Source organism: Pinus tabuliformis, chromosome X, assembly GCF_031772625.1.
Source record: "Pinus tabuliformis cultivar Carrire ecotype Pingquan chromosome X, CPIR1, whole genome shotgun sequence".
NCBI lineage: Eukaryota > Viridiplantae > Streptophyta > Pinopsida > Pinales > Pinaceae > Pinus > Pinus tabuliformis.
In genome coordinates this window covers 706,924,282-706,940,620 of record NC_142308.1, presented here as the reverse complement: position 1 = coordinate 706,940,620, position 16,339 = coordinate 706,924,282, and the positions used below count along the sequence as shown (strand labels likewise).

At 40.6% G+C, this 16,339-nt stretch overlaps 2 protein-coding genes across 10 annotated transcripts in view; one reads left to right on the top strand and one right to left on the bottom strand.

Moving 5' to 3' along the window:
• The window catches only part of LOC149141933 (uncharacterized), a 446,950-nt gene that overhangs the window by 213,906 nt on the left and 216,705 nt on the right, over positions 1 to 16,339 (bottom strand). For 6 of the 9 annotated variants that reach the window (XM_089446268.1, XM_089446276.1, XM_089446274.1 and 3 more), the window contains one exon: positions 5,597 to 5,671. The exons of the other annotated variants lie outside the window; for them this stretch is intronic. In XM_089446268.1, coding sequence (XP_089302394.1) covers positions 5,597 to 5,671 — 75 coding nt within the window. The remainder of the gene's footprint in view (positions 1 to 5,596; positions 5,672 to 16,339) is intronic. 9 annotated transcript variants of the gene reach the window in all.
• LOC149141934 (uncharacterized) lies at positions 5,899 to 9,226 on the top strand. The gene is made up of 2 exons (XM_089446266.1): positions 5,899 to 8,304; positions 8,429 to 9,226. The coding sequence occupies exons 1-2, from the start codon at positions 6,728 to 6,730 to the stop codon at positions 8,907 to 8,909; spliced, it is 2,058 nt and encodes a 685-aa protein (XP_089302392.1). The 5' UTR covers positions 5,899 to 6,727; the 3' UTR covers positions 8,910 to 9,226.

Here is a 16,339-nt window from a genome sequence, read left to right as displayed (position 1 = left end):
AACAGATCACAACAGTCTCAAATTCTTCTTTGAACAAAAGCAGTTGCATGAGAGGCAATAGAAGTGGGTGAGCAAGCTCTAGGCATACAACTTTGACATTGAGTATGTCAAAAGGAAGTACAACGTGGTAGCTAATGCATTGTCCAAGAGACCAGCTACCCTTTCGTTGATGAGCATTGCACCTTATTGGAGGGCACAGTTGTTGGTGGAGTATTCCAGGGACTGATTTGCATGTGAGGTCCTTGACAGTGCAGTGGTGGATGACTGGTACAGGGTGATGAACGAGTTGATTTACTTCCGAGACCATATTTATTTAGTACCTAGCTCCCAGTTGGGGGAGAAGATCCTACGTGCAGCCCATGACTCACCATTATTAGGGCATCAGGGGTTTACGAAGACATACAGGACAATCAAGGAGCACTTTGCATGGAAGGACCTTAAGGACGATATTCTGAGGCATGTTCGAAAGTGTGACACGTGCCAAAGGAACAAAGGGAAGTAGGAGAGCATGTCGATGGATTTTACCACCGAGTTGCCCACAGTGCAGGGCAAGCACTGTATATATGTGGTGGTAGACCGACTGACGAAGTTTGCACACTTTTTCAACATCTCAGCCTGGTCCTCAGCCTCACAAATGGCCGAATTGTTTTTTAGGGAGGTATTTCAGCTTCATGGTCTCCCGAAGACCAATGTCAGTGATCGAGATAGTAGGTTCATGGGAGGATTTTGACAAGAGTTGTTCCAACTAGTGGGAACAGAGCTCACTCCGAGCACTAGTTATCACCCCCAGACTGATGGGCAGATAGAGATAGTCAACAAATGGTTGGAGGGTTACCTACGTAACTACATGACGGGCCAGCAGCGTGCATGGATACGGTGGTTGCACTTGGGCAAGTACTGCTACAACACCATGTACCACATGTCCATAGGTATGTCCCCATTCAGAGCCTTGTATGGTTACGATGCATTATCTTTTGCTGATGTGATGTTTGGAGACAACAAGGCCCCTAGGGCCAAGGATTGGATACAGGAGAGCCAAGATATCTTGAGGGCTCTCAAACATAACCTACAGACTGCTAGAACTAGTAGAATCTCTATGCAGACAGGGGCAGAGCAGAGAGGCAATTTGATGTTGGGGACTTAGTCTTCTTGAGGCTCTAGTCATATAGGCAGTCATCACTCAAGCAGAAAGGGGCCAAGAAGCTCAAGCCTTGCTTATATGGGTCGTACCGAGTCACTAGGAGAGTCAGGGGGTAGCATATGAGCTAGAGATAATCCCGGGGAGCCGAGTACACAACGTTTTTCATGTGTCTTGCCTAAAAAAGGCACTAGCACAGCGAGTGACCGCGGCTATAGAGCTACCACACATTGATGATGAGGGGCACTTAGTTCTAGAGCCAAAGGCTATTTTGGACACCCGTGAGAGGCACTTGCGGAACAGTTATCAAGGAATTTTTTATCAGATGGAAGAACCTACCGATGAGGATGCCACTTGGGAGGGAGAGCAGATACTTCAGCATCCTTCATTACAGTTGCTTGAGGACAAGCAATGTTTTGGCAGGGAGGACTGTGATATTCCCATTTAGCAATATTGCTAAGGGGAAATATCAATTTTGCCCAATTTTAGATAAATTCGCACTTGCAGTTAGGAAATGTGGGTTCAGAGGTCCCACATGAATTTTTGAGTTGAAGGGAAGCCCAAACATTAGAGAAAGGAGGAGAAAAATCAAACTGTTGGTGGTAAGTGGGGGCCACCCATAGAGAAATATGGCCCACAAGGAAAAACGCACTCATTGGAGGGAGATTGGTGGGGGGAAGTCGAAGTTGGGCCCACATGGGCATTTTGGAAGCTCTTTGACAAAAAGAGGAGGCAATCATTTTTGGTCATTCATGATTATTTGAGTTTTCTATTAGACTAGCACGCTTGAGCTGAAGCCAAGTCTGCAAGTGTTGTTGAGCACAAGAGGTTTCCAGGCGAAAATCTCACCCCTTGCTTCGGTGGACTTTGAGTGCCAACCCAAGGAGGGACTCTCATCCTTTTCAGATCGATCTGAGAGCAGTGTGGTGTGAGTGTGTGGAGCTTCCAATAGCAACAGCACAAGCACTTCACAGTCCTTGGTAGTGTCTCATGTGGGGGTTGAGGAGAGAAGGGAATTTTGGGCTGAAACTTGGGGAGGAGTTCGGGAGGAGATTTGAAGGTGATTTCAGTCATTTTGGGGGCATTCAGCAGCAGGATTATCAGGTGGGTCAAATTGCCCAACAGCAGTGCCATTGAAAGGAAATTAGGCCAAAATTCCAAAGTCAGCAATTAGCCAATTCCCTTGTGTGTTTTTGTGGGTATTTAGTGGAGAGACCGGGGTTAATTTCCTAGAATTTTCGGAGCACTGGAGGAGGCCCTAGCAGCTATTCTTCACAGCCAGCAGCTCATTTTCTAGGCATTTTAGCGCAAACCCAAACGCAGAATAGCCAGTACACTTGGGGGACTTCATCTTCATCACTTGGGCTTAGCTAGCTTGCCTTGGGATTAGCTAGCTTGCCTTGGGGAAGCCCAGGTGCATACTTTCCAAGCACACATTGTAACCTCATGTTTTATCAATAAAATGGCTCAACATCGCAATTTTTGGCTCTATCTCATATTCTGATTTGTGGGCAAATTTTTTGTGTGTTTTTCTGTATGCATGCTTTGTTTATTACTGTAAATTTTCTTTAGGAATATTACATCCCTCGAGGGATGGTGAATGAAACCTGGAGTAAACATCTAACATAGCTCATGGAATTAAGTGATATCATCATCAAAGGTACTTCAAACCATAAACATATCAAAGTGAACCATATTCAATGGAACATGGCATTAAAGTATATTACACAAACCTCGTCATCAAACGCCTTTCTAGCTTAAGACTTGTAAACAAGTTACCCCACTTAAGTATGGAAGGCTTATCAATGAGCCTATTAGTTACTTCCAACCTCACGGGGAGGAACACTTCATAGGTGATCCATGAATCAAAAGGTGTAAGTGAAAAAGTGAAATGGTTTGGGGCTTAACTACATGGAAGATGCCATTGTGGTGTACCATCTATGCAGCCAATGTCGTTGAGTAATATGATGTGAAGAGGGAGCAAATGTGAGACCTAAGTTACCCCTTTCCTCAACCAATTTTTACCACACCTCTCCAGTATTAGAATAATGTTATTTTAGTATTTTAATGCTCATTTATGTAAGATAAGATCGTCTGTGATCTTATTAGCAGTTTCTTATTAGAAACTTGTTGTTTCTATTCCTTAGTAGAAACTTCTTGTTTTTGTAAATACTCTTCTATTATTTATTGAACTTCATTGCTCATTGTAAATCAATTCAATTCATTCATTGATTATGGTATCAAAGCTCAGGTATTTTTTCGAAATAATTTTTCATTGTTTGAAAAATTCCGTGCTTCATTTCAAAATTGCTCTCTAGGAGTCTGAATTTTTTATACTCTGCATCATTTTTTTTTGCTGAAGTTTGACAGGCCTTGGCAAACACCACGGGAGCCTTCTGAGGTTTTTTAAGTTACTGACGTAAAGTAAAGAAAGAAAGAAAAAATAAATAAATAAAATAAAATAAAATTCACAAACGGAAAAAACCGATTCGTCGCCTCAAAACTTGAGAATCTCACGGAGGACGACGAAGCAGCGGAACATTTCTGTATCAGATAGTTTCTGTGTCTAGCGAGATTGGGATTCGATACCTTGATATATTCACAAAGAATCTCCCCACCCGCTCTGTCCGATTTCCTGAAGGTACAGCGTGAGTCCAAAAATCAATTTCCAAGTCTTCGGTTGAGTTCTGGCAATGAAGGGGGCCACGTCCATTCCTGTGCACTGATGGTTGAGCGTATCATAAGAGGGGACTGAAGTTGTTGACAACCTCTACCACACCGTTGGCTTTGGCCCTGGCCCTAGTTGTGTGCTCGGCGAGTTTCGATTTTGCATCTGCCATACCCACCCGTGACCTCCTCTCTCTCTTTTTCTCACGCCAACTGGAGCTTCCAGGGCACTGAAACTGTAATGCTTGCCAAGAGCCTTTGAACGTCTCTCAGGTCAAGGGTTCGAACCTGCGGGTTTTTGGAGTTTGGGTTTTGGTTTTTGGTTCGGGTGTTTATCGGCGAATTCTTGAAATCCGCAATAGGTTGTTGTTGGCCGTGTGAAATTTTCTCTACTATACGCGCATTTATTTCAACTGGATTGCATAGCGGGTACACAAGAACAACATTTTGCATCTGAAAGAAATCGATTTCCTCTTATTAGGGTGCCAGGAGTTCCATATTTCAATCCTAAGCGTATTTTCCTTGCATAGAACAAGTCTGTTCCAGAGGAAATCGAGTTTGCACTAGCTGTAACATGAAATTGAGGGCAGAGTTTATTTGTGTGTTTGTGGAGTGGTTGAGCGAAGTATCTGAAGCAGGTTCATTCGGATATCAGATTCTTATCAGCAACAGAGGACTTCTCTACCACTAATTTCTTCTCTGCTACTAGCTAAGTCACCGGATTCGGCGTATTTAATCCAAAAAATTCGAAATTCGGCGTATTTAATGGTCATTCGAATTTATTCGTTTCAGTTCGCCGTATTTAATGGCGTATTCGAATTTAATGGCGTATTCGAATTTTTGTCGAATAAATTCGACATTAAAATCGATTAAATTCGTTTATATGCGTTCAAATTCGTTTTTTCGGGTATGCGTGTTGCTGTTTTAGGCTTTAGCTTAGGTTTCATTGTTGTTTTCATTGCCGCCGCACGACAGAGACAGAGACTACACGACTACACTGTAACACGACACCTTGACGGGCTCGGGCTAGGGTTTCATTGCCGCCGCAGGCCCGCAGACGCCATAGACTATTCACTACAGTCTAACTCTACACCTTGAACGCTTGACGGGCTCGGGTTTTTCCTGCCGCGTGCTGTCAGGTGTGCCTGTAGGCTGTAGGCTGTAACTTGTAAGTTTTTCGGTTTCCAAATTCCGTCATAGTTATTAATGGAACGTCAACGAAGTTACGAACCATGGTCCACCGTCCAGTAGATATATCATATGGTTGTAGCCTGTAGGCTTGTAAGTTTGTAACTAAAACTTATGACTGTAGTCTGTGTCTTTATGTTACTTCTAAGTTCTATGCTCAAATTATAGCTGCATCTTAAATGTATGCTGAAACTTATATCTTACTCGGAAGAAGCAAGCTGGTCCTAATCTGAAGGAGAAGAACCGCTGTAGTGAGTTCAAGAAACTCCCCAGCAACTCCACAAAAAGCACTGAAAAGTAAAGCAATAACACAGCATAATACACACACAGAATATTCATAATCTCACAAGATGAGATGAAGGATTTTCAATTTCATGTCAAATCCATAGAATTTGATTGTAAATACTAAATAATCAAATGAAAAATACATCAACTCTCAAAATATATAGACATTAAACGGTGAATATCAAAAAGTCTATATGTTCCAAAAGTTATATAACAGTTTAAATGTACAAACATGGTTGACTATGGCCTAAAATGATAAATGATGAAATGATGAGCCATAAAACCCCCCAAACTTATGAATAAGAACAGGAACATTACATCCTTTCATCTGATGGCATTGTTGACTTTGTATCCTGATCTGTCCAACCAACTGAGGTTCTCATCTCAATATAGCTGCTTCCACAATTAAATCCAATTTTTAAGAAACCTTAGCCTGAGACAGAGAGTGACACTTTAAGATCCTCCTCTTCACAAGAATGCCGAGACTATATGCTGAAACAGAGGTATGCTAAGACTCTATTACTGAGAGATCTTCATTACAATTTACACATATGCTGAAGCCTGAGACTGGGACTGCGTCTTAGTATGTCGAGAGGCTATATGCCTATATCTATAAAGGCCAAATCCTTTTAAACTTATAAAAAGGTTATCTTTTTAAATATAATACATGGATAATATTCAATTTTCCATAACTGTACAGATTTCTGAAGTATCAAAAGCTCATCAAACAAAATTCTCAACACACCTGAATTGCAAAAATACTGCCAGCAATGTCTCTAGAATAAAACTTGTAGATCTTGTGAATTATATTGATTTTAATACCACAGATGTTAAGAAACTGGTAGATCTCTCCACCAAAACTTCAACAGAAAAATATTCTGGTCTAGAATACCATGTAAAAGATACTAAACTCGAAATTTTCACATACCATGATTCTTTGTTTGATCAAACATTGAAAGATAATATACCATGTAAAACCATTTGAAACAAGTTGAACAGAAAGATAGTCTCTTTCGTTGGTATTAGACCAATCATAATGGAATTGCAATGTATTCTAAATTTCTATACAGAAAGGTAAGCCAGAAACAAGCTGAACAGAAAGGTAGTGTCTTTCATTGTTATTTCAACAGTCATAACAAGATCAAACCTCTGTAATTTTATGTCAAGCCACTGTAATAAATTATAATGATATCAGCCCAGTTGAAACTTGAGTCTGCAGTTAACAAAATGTTTTAGTGGGCTGAAGCCTGAGAGTACCCAAAGGACAATTTCTTTTGGATCATATGCTCCACTTTTTCTAGGCTCTAGGCTCTAATTATGTTCTCACTGTGTTGAAGGCTGAAGCCTGATTTGACTGTGTTGAAGATGACTAACGAAAATGTAATTTCAACACGAATTGCAGGCATTTCAGACATTGAAGTGTCAGACATTTCAGACTTCTAAATTCCAATGGCACCCCCAAAGTCAACTGCTGTAGCTTGGAATTTTATCCAAAAAGATGGTTCTAATCTTTCATGTCAGCTGTGTGGACATAATTTCAAGGGCACTTTGACTAGAGCAGTGGATCACCTTCTCGGTATTACCAATGGAAGTGGAGGTGGTGTTGAAGCCTGCACTAAGATCACTGATGAACAAAAAGCCAAAGTGGATAAAGACCATTCCAGTTCACAGATGCAAAGGCAGAAAAGGGTGAATAAGAGGCAGCGAATTGAGAGGGAGATTGCCATGTCTTCCTCCACCATTAATTCAGTTTCAAACATTGGTGGATCTAGTTCTACAGCTCCTCAAGCAAAAACAGGTGGGCCGAAAACATTAAATCAATTCTGGAAACCTGTTGAGAAACAGGAAGTTGATGACGCTGTTGCTGAGTATTTTTATGCATGTGCAATTCCCTTTAATGTGGCGAGGAGTCCATATTTTAAAAATGTAATTAAAAAGGCCATTGATTTTGGGAAGGGCTATGTTCCTCCTGGATCTGAAGCTTTAAGGACAACTTTGCTAAACAGAGCGAAAGACAGAGTGACAGAAAAGTTGGCTGATATTAAAGAGTCCTGGAAGCTTACAGGATGCACAATTTTGAGTGATGGTTGGTCAGATTTGTGTCATCGCCCATTGATCAATGTGCTTGTTTATTGTCCTCAAGGGGTAGTTTTCTTGAAGGCAGTGAATGCAATGGATCAAGTGAAGACATCAGAATTCATTTTTGGAATTTTGGATGAAGCGATTCAAGAAGTTGGGGTGGAAAATGTTGTCCATGTTGTTACAGATAATGCATCAAATTGTGTTGGTGCAGGGAAGCTGATTATGGAAAAATATGGGCAGATTTATTGGACCCCTTGTGCAGCTCATTGCTTGGATTTAATGTTGCATGACTTAGCCAAATTTCCTTGGGTCAATGAAACAATCCGAAGAGCCAAATCAATTTCAAACTTCATCATCAACCATCGTCTCACTTTGAGCATATACAGGAAGAATGCATCAAAAGAGTTGTTGAGGCCTTGTGATACAAGGTTTGCCACTTTTTATATTACTCTGAAAAGAGTTGTTGAGGAAAAAGCGAGCCTAAGAGCTGTTTTTTGCAACACTGAGTGGGAGAGATCTACTCTCTCAAAAGAAACTAAGGGGAAAAATGTTGAACAAATAGTGCTCAATAATGGCTTTTGGGAAAATGCAAACAAGGTTTTAAAAATTTGTGGCCCAATTGTTAATGTGCTCCGCATGGTTGATGGTGACAAACCTTGTATGGGTTTTGTTTATGAAAGCCTTGATCGTTGCAAAGAGGCCATTGCAACTGCTTTTGATAATGTGGAAGCTGATTACAAGGAGATATGGGATTTAATTGATCATAGATGGAAGATGATGCATAGTCCATTACACGCAGCAGCATGCTATTTGGACCCTAGATTGTTTGGGTTGCCAAGACATAGGGACGAAGAAATCATGAATGGACTTATCCAATCTATTGAGAAGCTAAATCCAGATCCAGAGATTGCAGGTTTGATCAGAAGTCAGTTGAGAGCATACAGGTAAATGTCTATTGAATTATATTCCTTTGCATGCAATTATATGAATCTTGTTGTTAATGTCTTGCAATTATATGAATCTTGTTGTATATGAACTGATTGAGACTCTCAACTTGAATGCATACAGGTTAGAAGAAGGATTATTTGGAACAGTATCAGCAAAGTATGATAGGAGCAAAAGTGATCCAACACTATGGTGGGAATGGTATGGTTCAGGGGCACCAGAATTGCAAAATTTTGCAATGCGTATCTTAAGCCAAGGAGCAAGTGCATCAGCATGTGAAAGGAATTGGAGTTCCTTTGACCACATTCATTCCAAAAAAAGAAATAGACTGTCATCTCAAAAATTAGAAGATCTTGTTTATGTTCGTAGTAATTTGCAGTTGGCATTGAAGAATGTGGCTAAAGAGTCATCCAATTCTTCTACTCCGTGGATCGATCCTGTTCCAAATGCAACAATGGATGATGCTGATTTGTACATTGATAGTGACAGGGAATTCGCTGATGAATCTGGTGCTGAAGCATCTAGCGGATCCATATCTCATACTGCTCTTGATGACATAGAACTTTTTGATATAACAAGTGGGCAACAGGAACGTCAAGAATAAAACTTGTGTTCCTGTTTTAGAGTTCTAGTTTAGTTTTTGCATGAACAATTTGCTAGAGCCTAAAACTGCCAAGCTAGCTGCTACTTTAAAGTTTAAAGTTTAAACTCTCTTTTTATCTAATGTGGAAGCTGTTCACTCTTATTTGATGACTGTTTACTGTTCTATTCGCTTTGATGGTTACATGGTACATCATATTTTGGTTGGTGATCAAATGGTATCTTTTAGAAATTTTCATTATTTCTTTGTCAATATGGTTGACTCATTAGCAATTTTCATGTGCTACATAACTTGCTGATTTTTCCTATACATTTCAAGCTTTTCATCGAATTATGCTTTGACTCCATTATTAATATAATTTCTAACAATAAGATAGTCTTTATAAGTGTATAAATCTGCCCTCTATCTTTAATATACATTTTTTTTTTCGAATTTCTATATGTCGAATTTTATCGACAAAATTTGAGTTGCTGAACTTTATTCGAATTTCAAGGTCCTCGAACTCGAACTCGAATTCGAACCTGGTGACTTAGGCTACTAGTTTCTTCTCTCCCTTGGGAACCATTGCTCAAGTTCGTGAAATACAAACCAGGGTTCTTTTGCTTCCTCCTTGAAATATCAATACGGAGAAATTTTTCGTGACTCGTTATTTTTCGACCAAGGTATTTTATTTTTTTCATTTGTCAAAAAAAAATTCTGATTACAGATTTGATGTGGGTTTTGTGATATCTCAACTGGGTAGTCATCAGAATTTTCTGGGTACATCGTTTTTTGTGCCTCGTTTTTTCGAGTCAGCAGATTTGAATTTTGTTTCCAGCACCTATCAGATTTTGTTCGGATCAGCTGACATCTGCATTGGAATCTGTGCCAAACTTCTTTGTTGTTTTCCATGTCTTGGGAAACGTGCAGATGGCCTCGCTAACCAATCTGATGTTGGAAGGCAGTCAACGCTTTAAAGGCACCAATTATAACATCTGGAAACAAAGAATGTTGACCATTTTTTAATATAGGCGTCTTGACCAGCTTGTTTTGGGAAAAGAGCTCCGTCCTGGTACACCTGGTGCAAATTAAGATAAGTTTGATGATCGAAATCGAGAGGTTGTTATGCTTCTCAAACTCTCGATGATTAATGATCAGCTACCACAGATTCCTTCCGGCAAGACAGCTGCCGAAATCAGGCAACATTTGAAGGAATTACACGAGACATCTGACAAGAGCAGAGCTTTCTTTCTAAAGAATCAGTGGTTCTCCATCATGATGGACGAACATATGTCTTTACAGGAACATCTTAACAAGATTAAAGACATTCGAGATCAGCTCGAAGCCATTGGTCGGACCATGGAGGAAGAAGATATGGTAGTCATTACTCTGAAAAGTCTACCGAAACCTTATGAACACTTCATAGAAACACTCAACATTACCACCACTAATGTTGATCTGAAGTTTCCAGAGTTATGCACCAAACTTCTGCAGCAGGATCATTGGAAACAGCAGTTTGGTAGTGGTGCTTCATCAGCCTCTTCAGAAAATGCTTTTGCTGCCAAATATCAGTCCTCTCAGTCCTTTCAGCAGAAAGGTTCTTATCAACCCTCTGATTCTGCTAAGAAGAAAAATGTGCAGTGTAATTACTGTCACAAGTTCGGCCACATAAAGAAAGATAGCCGACAGAGGATTGCTTCTGAACAGAAGAAATAGGGAGGGTTTCATCAGACAGCGAATGATGTAGAATATTCCAAGCAGACGGAATCTGCCTTTTACGCCTTTATGGCTAAGAGGTCCTCAGATCATGTCCCATCTTCTGCCTGGTACACTGACTCTGGTGCATCACGTCATTTCTCTCACAGGCATGACTGGTTTATTGACTTCTCATCTTTCAATGGTTATGTGGTATTCGGTGGAGGTGAGGAGCACACAGTGGTTGGTAGAGGTACAGTTCAGATCCAGTCTAGTGGGCACACACTCATCTCCCTCAATGTGTATTATGTTCCTAGTATGGAAACTAATCTGTTGTCTGTCAACCAGATTATGAGGAACTCTCCTCAGCTCGATGTGGTGTTCAGTGCACACAAGTGCTCCATTATTGACAGGGAAACTCGTCTTATGGTTGTTGTTGGCCTAGAAGATCATGGCCTATACAGGCTTCTTGACACTGGTGATTCTCCAGAAGTGGCTCTAGCAGCTCATGTTTCTCCCATCAGCACTCTGTGGCATCAGAGATATGGGCATCTAAACATTCAATATCTCTCTCAACTATCTCGGGAGGGACTTGTGTCAGGGTTACCTGATATTCAGACTCAGCAGTTGGGAGTGTGTGGCGCCTGTCAAGCTGGCAAGCAACATCGGTCTTCATTCAAGGATGGAGAATCTTGGCGCACATCTAAGGTACTCTAGTTAATTCATGCTGATATTTGTGGTCCTATGAATACATCTTCTGTTACTGGTTGCAAATATTTTTTGCTTATTGTAGATGATTTCAGTAGAAAGATGTGGGTGTACTTTCTAAAACATAAATATGATGTATTTAGTATCTTTCAGAAGTTTAAGTCCTTAGTTGAAAAAGAGTCTGGCTGTAATATCATAACTCTTAGGACAAATAACGGGGGGGGAATTTTGTTCTTCTGCTTTCTCCAACTTCTATGATACCCATGGCATCAAACGGCAGTTAACTACACCCTACACTCCTCAGCACAACAGTGTTGTTGAACATCGCAATCGTACGGTTGTTGAAATGGCTCGCTCCATGTTACAACACAGGAATGTTCGGCACAAATTTTGGGCTGAAGCAGTGTTTACTGCTGTCTATCTTCTTAACCGATCACCTACTCAGGCTGTTAAAGGGAGGACTCCATAAGAGGTTTGGTCTGGTCGTAAGCCTAAGATCAGTCACCTCAAAGTGTTTGGCTCGGTTGCATACGTTTGGATTCCAGCTGCTAAGCGCTCTAAGTTGGATTCCAAAAGCTAGAAACTCATGATGACAGGGTACAGTGATCACCACAAGGCCTATAGGCTGATCGATATAGACACTGGTCGTCCTAGCTTCAGTCAGGACATAGTATTTGATGAAGACAAAGGGTTCTTTCAATCTCCTCCTTCTGAGCAGTGTTCTGAGGATCAGCCTCATAGTGTTCTTCTTCTGTTAGGTCCACCTGATGGGAGAGATGATGCAGCATCAGCATTTGATGATGCACTACCTGAGCTTCCTCCGGAAAATAACCCTCCTCTTGCTGCTCATATTGTTCCTGAGCCTCCTCCACCTCCTCCTGATATTGGTTCCTCTACTCTCCGGCCTAAATGATGGGCTAAAACTATTGGTGATCTCCGTGGTGATCTCCGAGATAATGAGCTCCTTGAAGGTATAACTTCCAAAATAAGAGCAAACAACAGCCTACAGTAAATTTTGCACTTATGGCTAACCTTCACAGTGTTTTTGAGCCTCAAACCTATTCAGAGGCTAAGGGTATACCTGAGTGGGAACAGGCTATGGAAGATGAATTCCAGAGTCTTCAGAAGAATCACATTTGGACCCTTTCTGATCTTCCTATAGGGAAGAAGCCCATTAGCTGCAAATGGGTGTATAAAGTGAAATACAAAGCTGACGGAACCCTAGACAAGTATAAGGCTCGCCTTGTTGCTCGAGGGTTCTCACATAAGGAAGGCATAGACTATGAGGAGACCTTTGCTCCTACAGCCAAGATGAGTACCATATGGCTCGTCCTTGCCTTAGCAGCTCAGTTCAGTTGGAAAGTCCATCAGATGGATGTAAAGAGTTCTTTTCTGAATGGTGACTTACAAGAAGAAGTCTACATGACGCAGCCTCCAGGATTCAAGGTTGCCGGTCAAGAACAGAAAGTCTGTAGATTAGTCAAAGCACTCTATGGTCTGAAACAAGCCCCTTAGGCTTGGTACATGAAAATTGATAAGTACCTAATAGATCATGGCTTTCAGCGGAGTCCATCTGATGCAACTTGTATATCACGCATACTAGTGATAATATTATGTTTGTGGTTGTCTATGTGGATGACCTTATCATTACTGGCAGTTCAGCACATTTGATCCATGGGATCAAACAGGATTTGTGCAGCACTTTTGATATGACAGATTTGGGACTTCTTCATTACTGTTTGGGGGTTGAAGTCTGGCAGACTGAGAACAACATCTTTCTCTCTCAGTCCAAGTATGCCAGAAGTCTTGTGGACAGGTTCAGAATGCAGGATTGCAAACCTGCCACGACTCCTATGGAACCAGGGCTCAAACTTTCAGCTCAGTCATCCTCACCACTTGTGGATGAATCTTTATTCAGGCAATTATTGGGAAGCCTCATCTACCTTATTGCCACTAGACTTGATATCAGTTTTGCAGTGAGCTACATTTCACGCTTCATGACAGCCCCTAAGGCTAACCATTGGATAGCAGCGAAGCGTGTGCTGCGTTATGTGAGTGGCACTCCTGATTATGGACTTCTGTACACTTGGAGTTCAGATCCTACACTTAGTGGTTACACAGATTCCGACTGGGTAGGATCGGTTGATGACCGTAAATCTACAATGGGTTATGTGTTTAGTCTAGGATCCGGTGCGGTTACATGGACTAGTAAGAAGCAGCAGGTAGTGGCTCTCTCCTCGACAGAAGCACAGTATCGGGGAGCAATTAAGGCATCTTGTGAGGCAGTTTGGCTTCGACGTATGCTTGCAGATATGCATGTTTCCCAGGTCGGTCCTACTCCCTTGTTTTGTGATAATCAGGGAGTGCTCAAACTCGCCAAGAATCCAGTCTTCCATGAACGAACAAAGCATGTGGAAACCCATTGTCACTACATTCGACAGCTTGTTGAAGACGGATCGATTCAGTTGCTGTATGTTCCCACCATTGAGCAGCCAGCAGACATCTTCACCAAGCCCATTGGTCCTGACAAGTTTGTAAAATTCAGAGGGTCTATAGGTGTTGTAAATAGATTGGGCATTAAGGGGGGTATTAGAATAATGCTATTTTAGTATTTTAATGCTCATTTATGTAAGATAAGATCGTCTGTGATCTTATTAGCAGTCTCTTATTAGAAACTTGTTGTTTCTATTCCTTAGTAGAAACTTCTTGTTTTTGTAAATACTCTTGTATTATTTATTGAGCTTCATTGCTCATTGTAAATCAATATAACTCATTCATTGATTATCCAGTGCACCTTTTTTTCAAATGCTTTTCTTTATCTTTCCTTGCATAGCTTGGGTTACAAGCTTTAGCAGATGCAAAATTACCCCTTATAGATGTAACAATTCATTTCTCATCGGGGGTAGAGCTCAAGTTAGGCTTTTTCACAACAATCATTTTCCTTTTTCACTTTTTCTTTCAGTGTGGTTATTTAGGATTTTATTGTTCTTTCAGCTGGATCAACCTCTTCCGGCAAAGTTTCTGGGACCTTACTCAAGGACAAGGTACACAAGGGTAAAATAGTGTTATGCAAAGCAAACAATAAAAACAACACCATACAATTGAAACATTCAGTGCACACCCATAAAAAGTCCAGGAATAACCAATAGCTGAGCCATTTTATTATAATCTAGGAGGAAAGTACAATAATGTGGAAGTGGTGAACCTAGGCTTGCCTCAATGGCAAGCTACAAGCACCAGGTGATGAATGCCAGAAAGCCCACGGCTGCAATAACCAACTCCTCCAGAAAACTGCATTGTTGCTTCAAAATTGCATTGTTGCCTGACTTTGCACCCTAATTTGCGCACTCTAGAGTGCCCAGAAAGTTTTATAAAATTAGCAATGCACTCCCTACAAAAAACCCAGCAAAACCCAGAAAGGGTTTCCCTTGGTTCTGTTATCACTAAACAAATTTCAAAGGAAAAGGGTAAGGTAAGAAAGATTTGGTCTTGGTTATTGTCATGTTCCTTTCATGCATAAGAAGCATTTGGCAAACTCAGGGTCAGCATACATAAAAGTTCTTTGAAGGCTCAAGCAAGGCAAGCAAGTTTCAAGGCAGATGAGAAGGACATTTCAAGATAAAGAAGCTCAAGACAGTCAAATTTGGCATGTAAGCTGTGTTTTTGAAATTACACAGCAGTTTCGTAGCGCGTAGGTGATGCCTAATGCACAACAGTTTCGTAGCATGCTACGAAACTGCTGTAGCTACATATTATCATTCGATGGGCCAATTTTGAAGAACAAAGGGAAATCTTTTTGGAGCAAGGTACACCTGGCATGGAAAACAAAATAATCAAATGCATTTTTATGCAAAATAAAAGAAACAAAGAAGGACATTTGTGAACTCCAAAATTTCATGTTATGAAAACAGCAGCCAACTTCCAAGGGGATTACCAAGCAATGGAAACCTCATCTCTGAAAAGTGAAAGAGGTTTTCACTATTAAGATACTGAAGTACAAAAGCCTCCTTCAGTTTCCTCAAATCCATTACGATCTAAAAGAAATTAATGACCAAAGTTGCGCTACGAAACTGCTGTAGGTGTAGTTTTTCATCTCCTGTTTTACACCTGTTTTTCAAAGACACATTCTGGGCGGTAGGGAAGGTGTTTCAAAAAACCAAGATAGGTTTTTGTTCAGCATGGATTGGTTCACAAAAGCCTCCTTCAGTTTTTCCAAATACGTTTTTTGTGAGAAGTTATGAGCTCTGTCCCAAGACCTATTTTTCAGCCAGAACAGAGCAAGGGACAGTCTCCTAGTTTCTAGGAACAACAAAGGGATGAGTCATCAAGGGCCAGCTGGAAGGTTATGAGCACCATCAAATTCGACTTCATGGAGTTTTAGGTGTCAAAGAATGTTTTAAATGTTTAGATAAGGTTGTTGTAATCATAATAAGGAGTTACACTCCTAGTTGTATTAGGTCTCTAGGACTCCTAGTTAGCTGTCCTTTGTATTAAATAGTTAGTTTTAAGTGTCAATAGGTGTCAAATTAGGAGGAATTCGAATTCCCCTCATGCTGGAGGAAGGAATCTACATGAACTCTATATATGGGAGAAGAACTAATGTATTAGGGGTTGGAAAATGTTAGAGAAAAAGACTACTTTTGTAAATGATGTGCAGGGATTGATATATACAGAAGCAGTTGGACTTTTCTGAAGCTGAGATTCTTAGTGTACTTCAGTGAGCTTCATCTTTTATCTTTGAAATGCTTTACTTCCATAGTCTTAATGCTTACTTCTCAGGATTCATGAAGGATTTTTTATGTTCAGAATATGTGATGTTGTCCTTTCCTTAATTCTTACAGTGGTATGGATGTATAATCACTCAGAATTCACTGAATGTGCTCTGACTTCCTGTATACATTCATAAACTGTGTGGTCCCATATGAGTTTATGTTCTGAATGTTTAAATGCTGAATGCCCTAACTTCCATGTAGGTATTAAACTCTGATCTATCACTTTATATTCTTTCCTTTTGAATACCTTGATGTATCATTACTCAAAATTCATGCCCA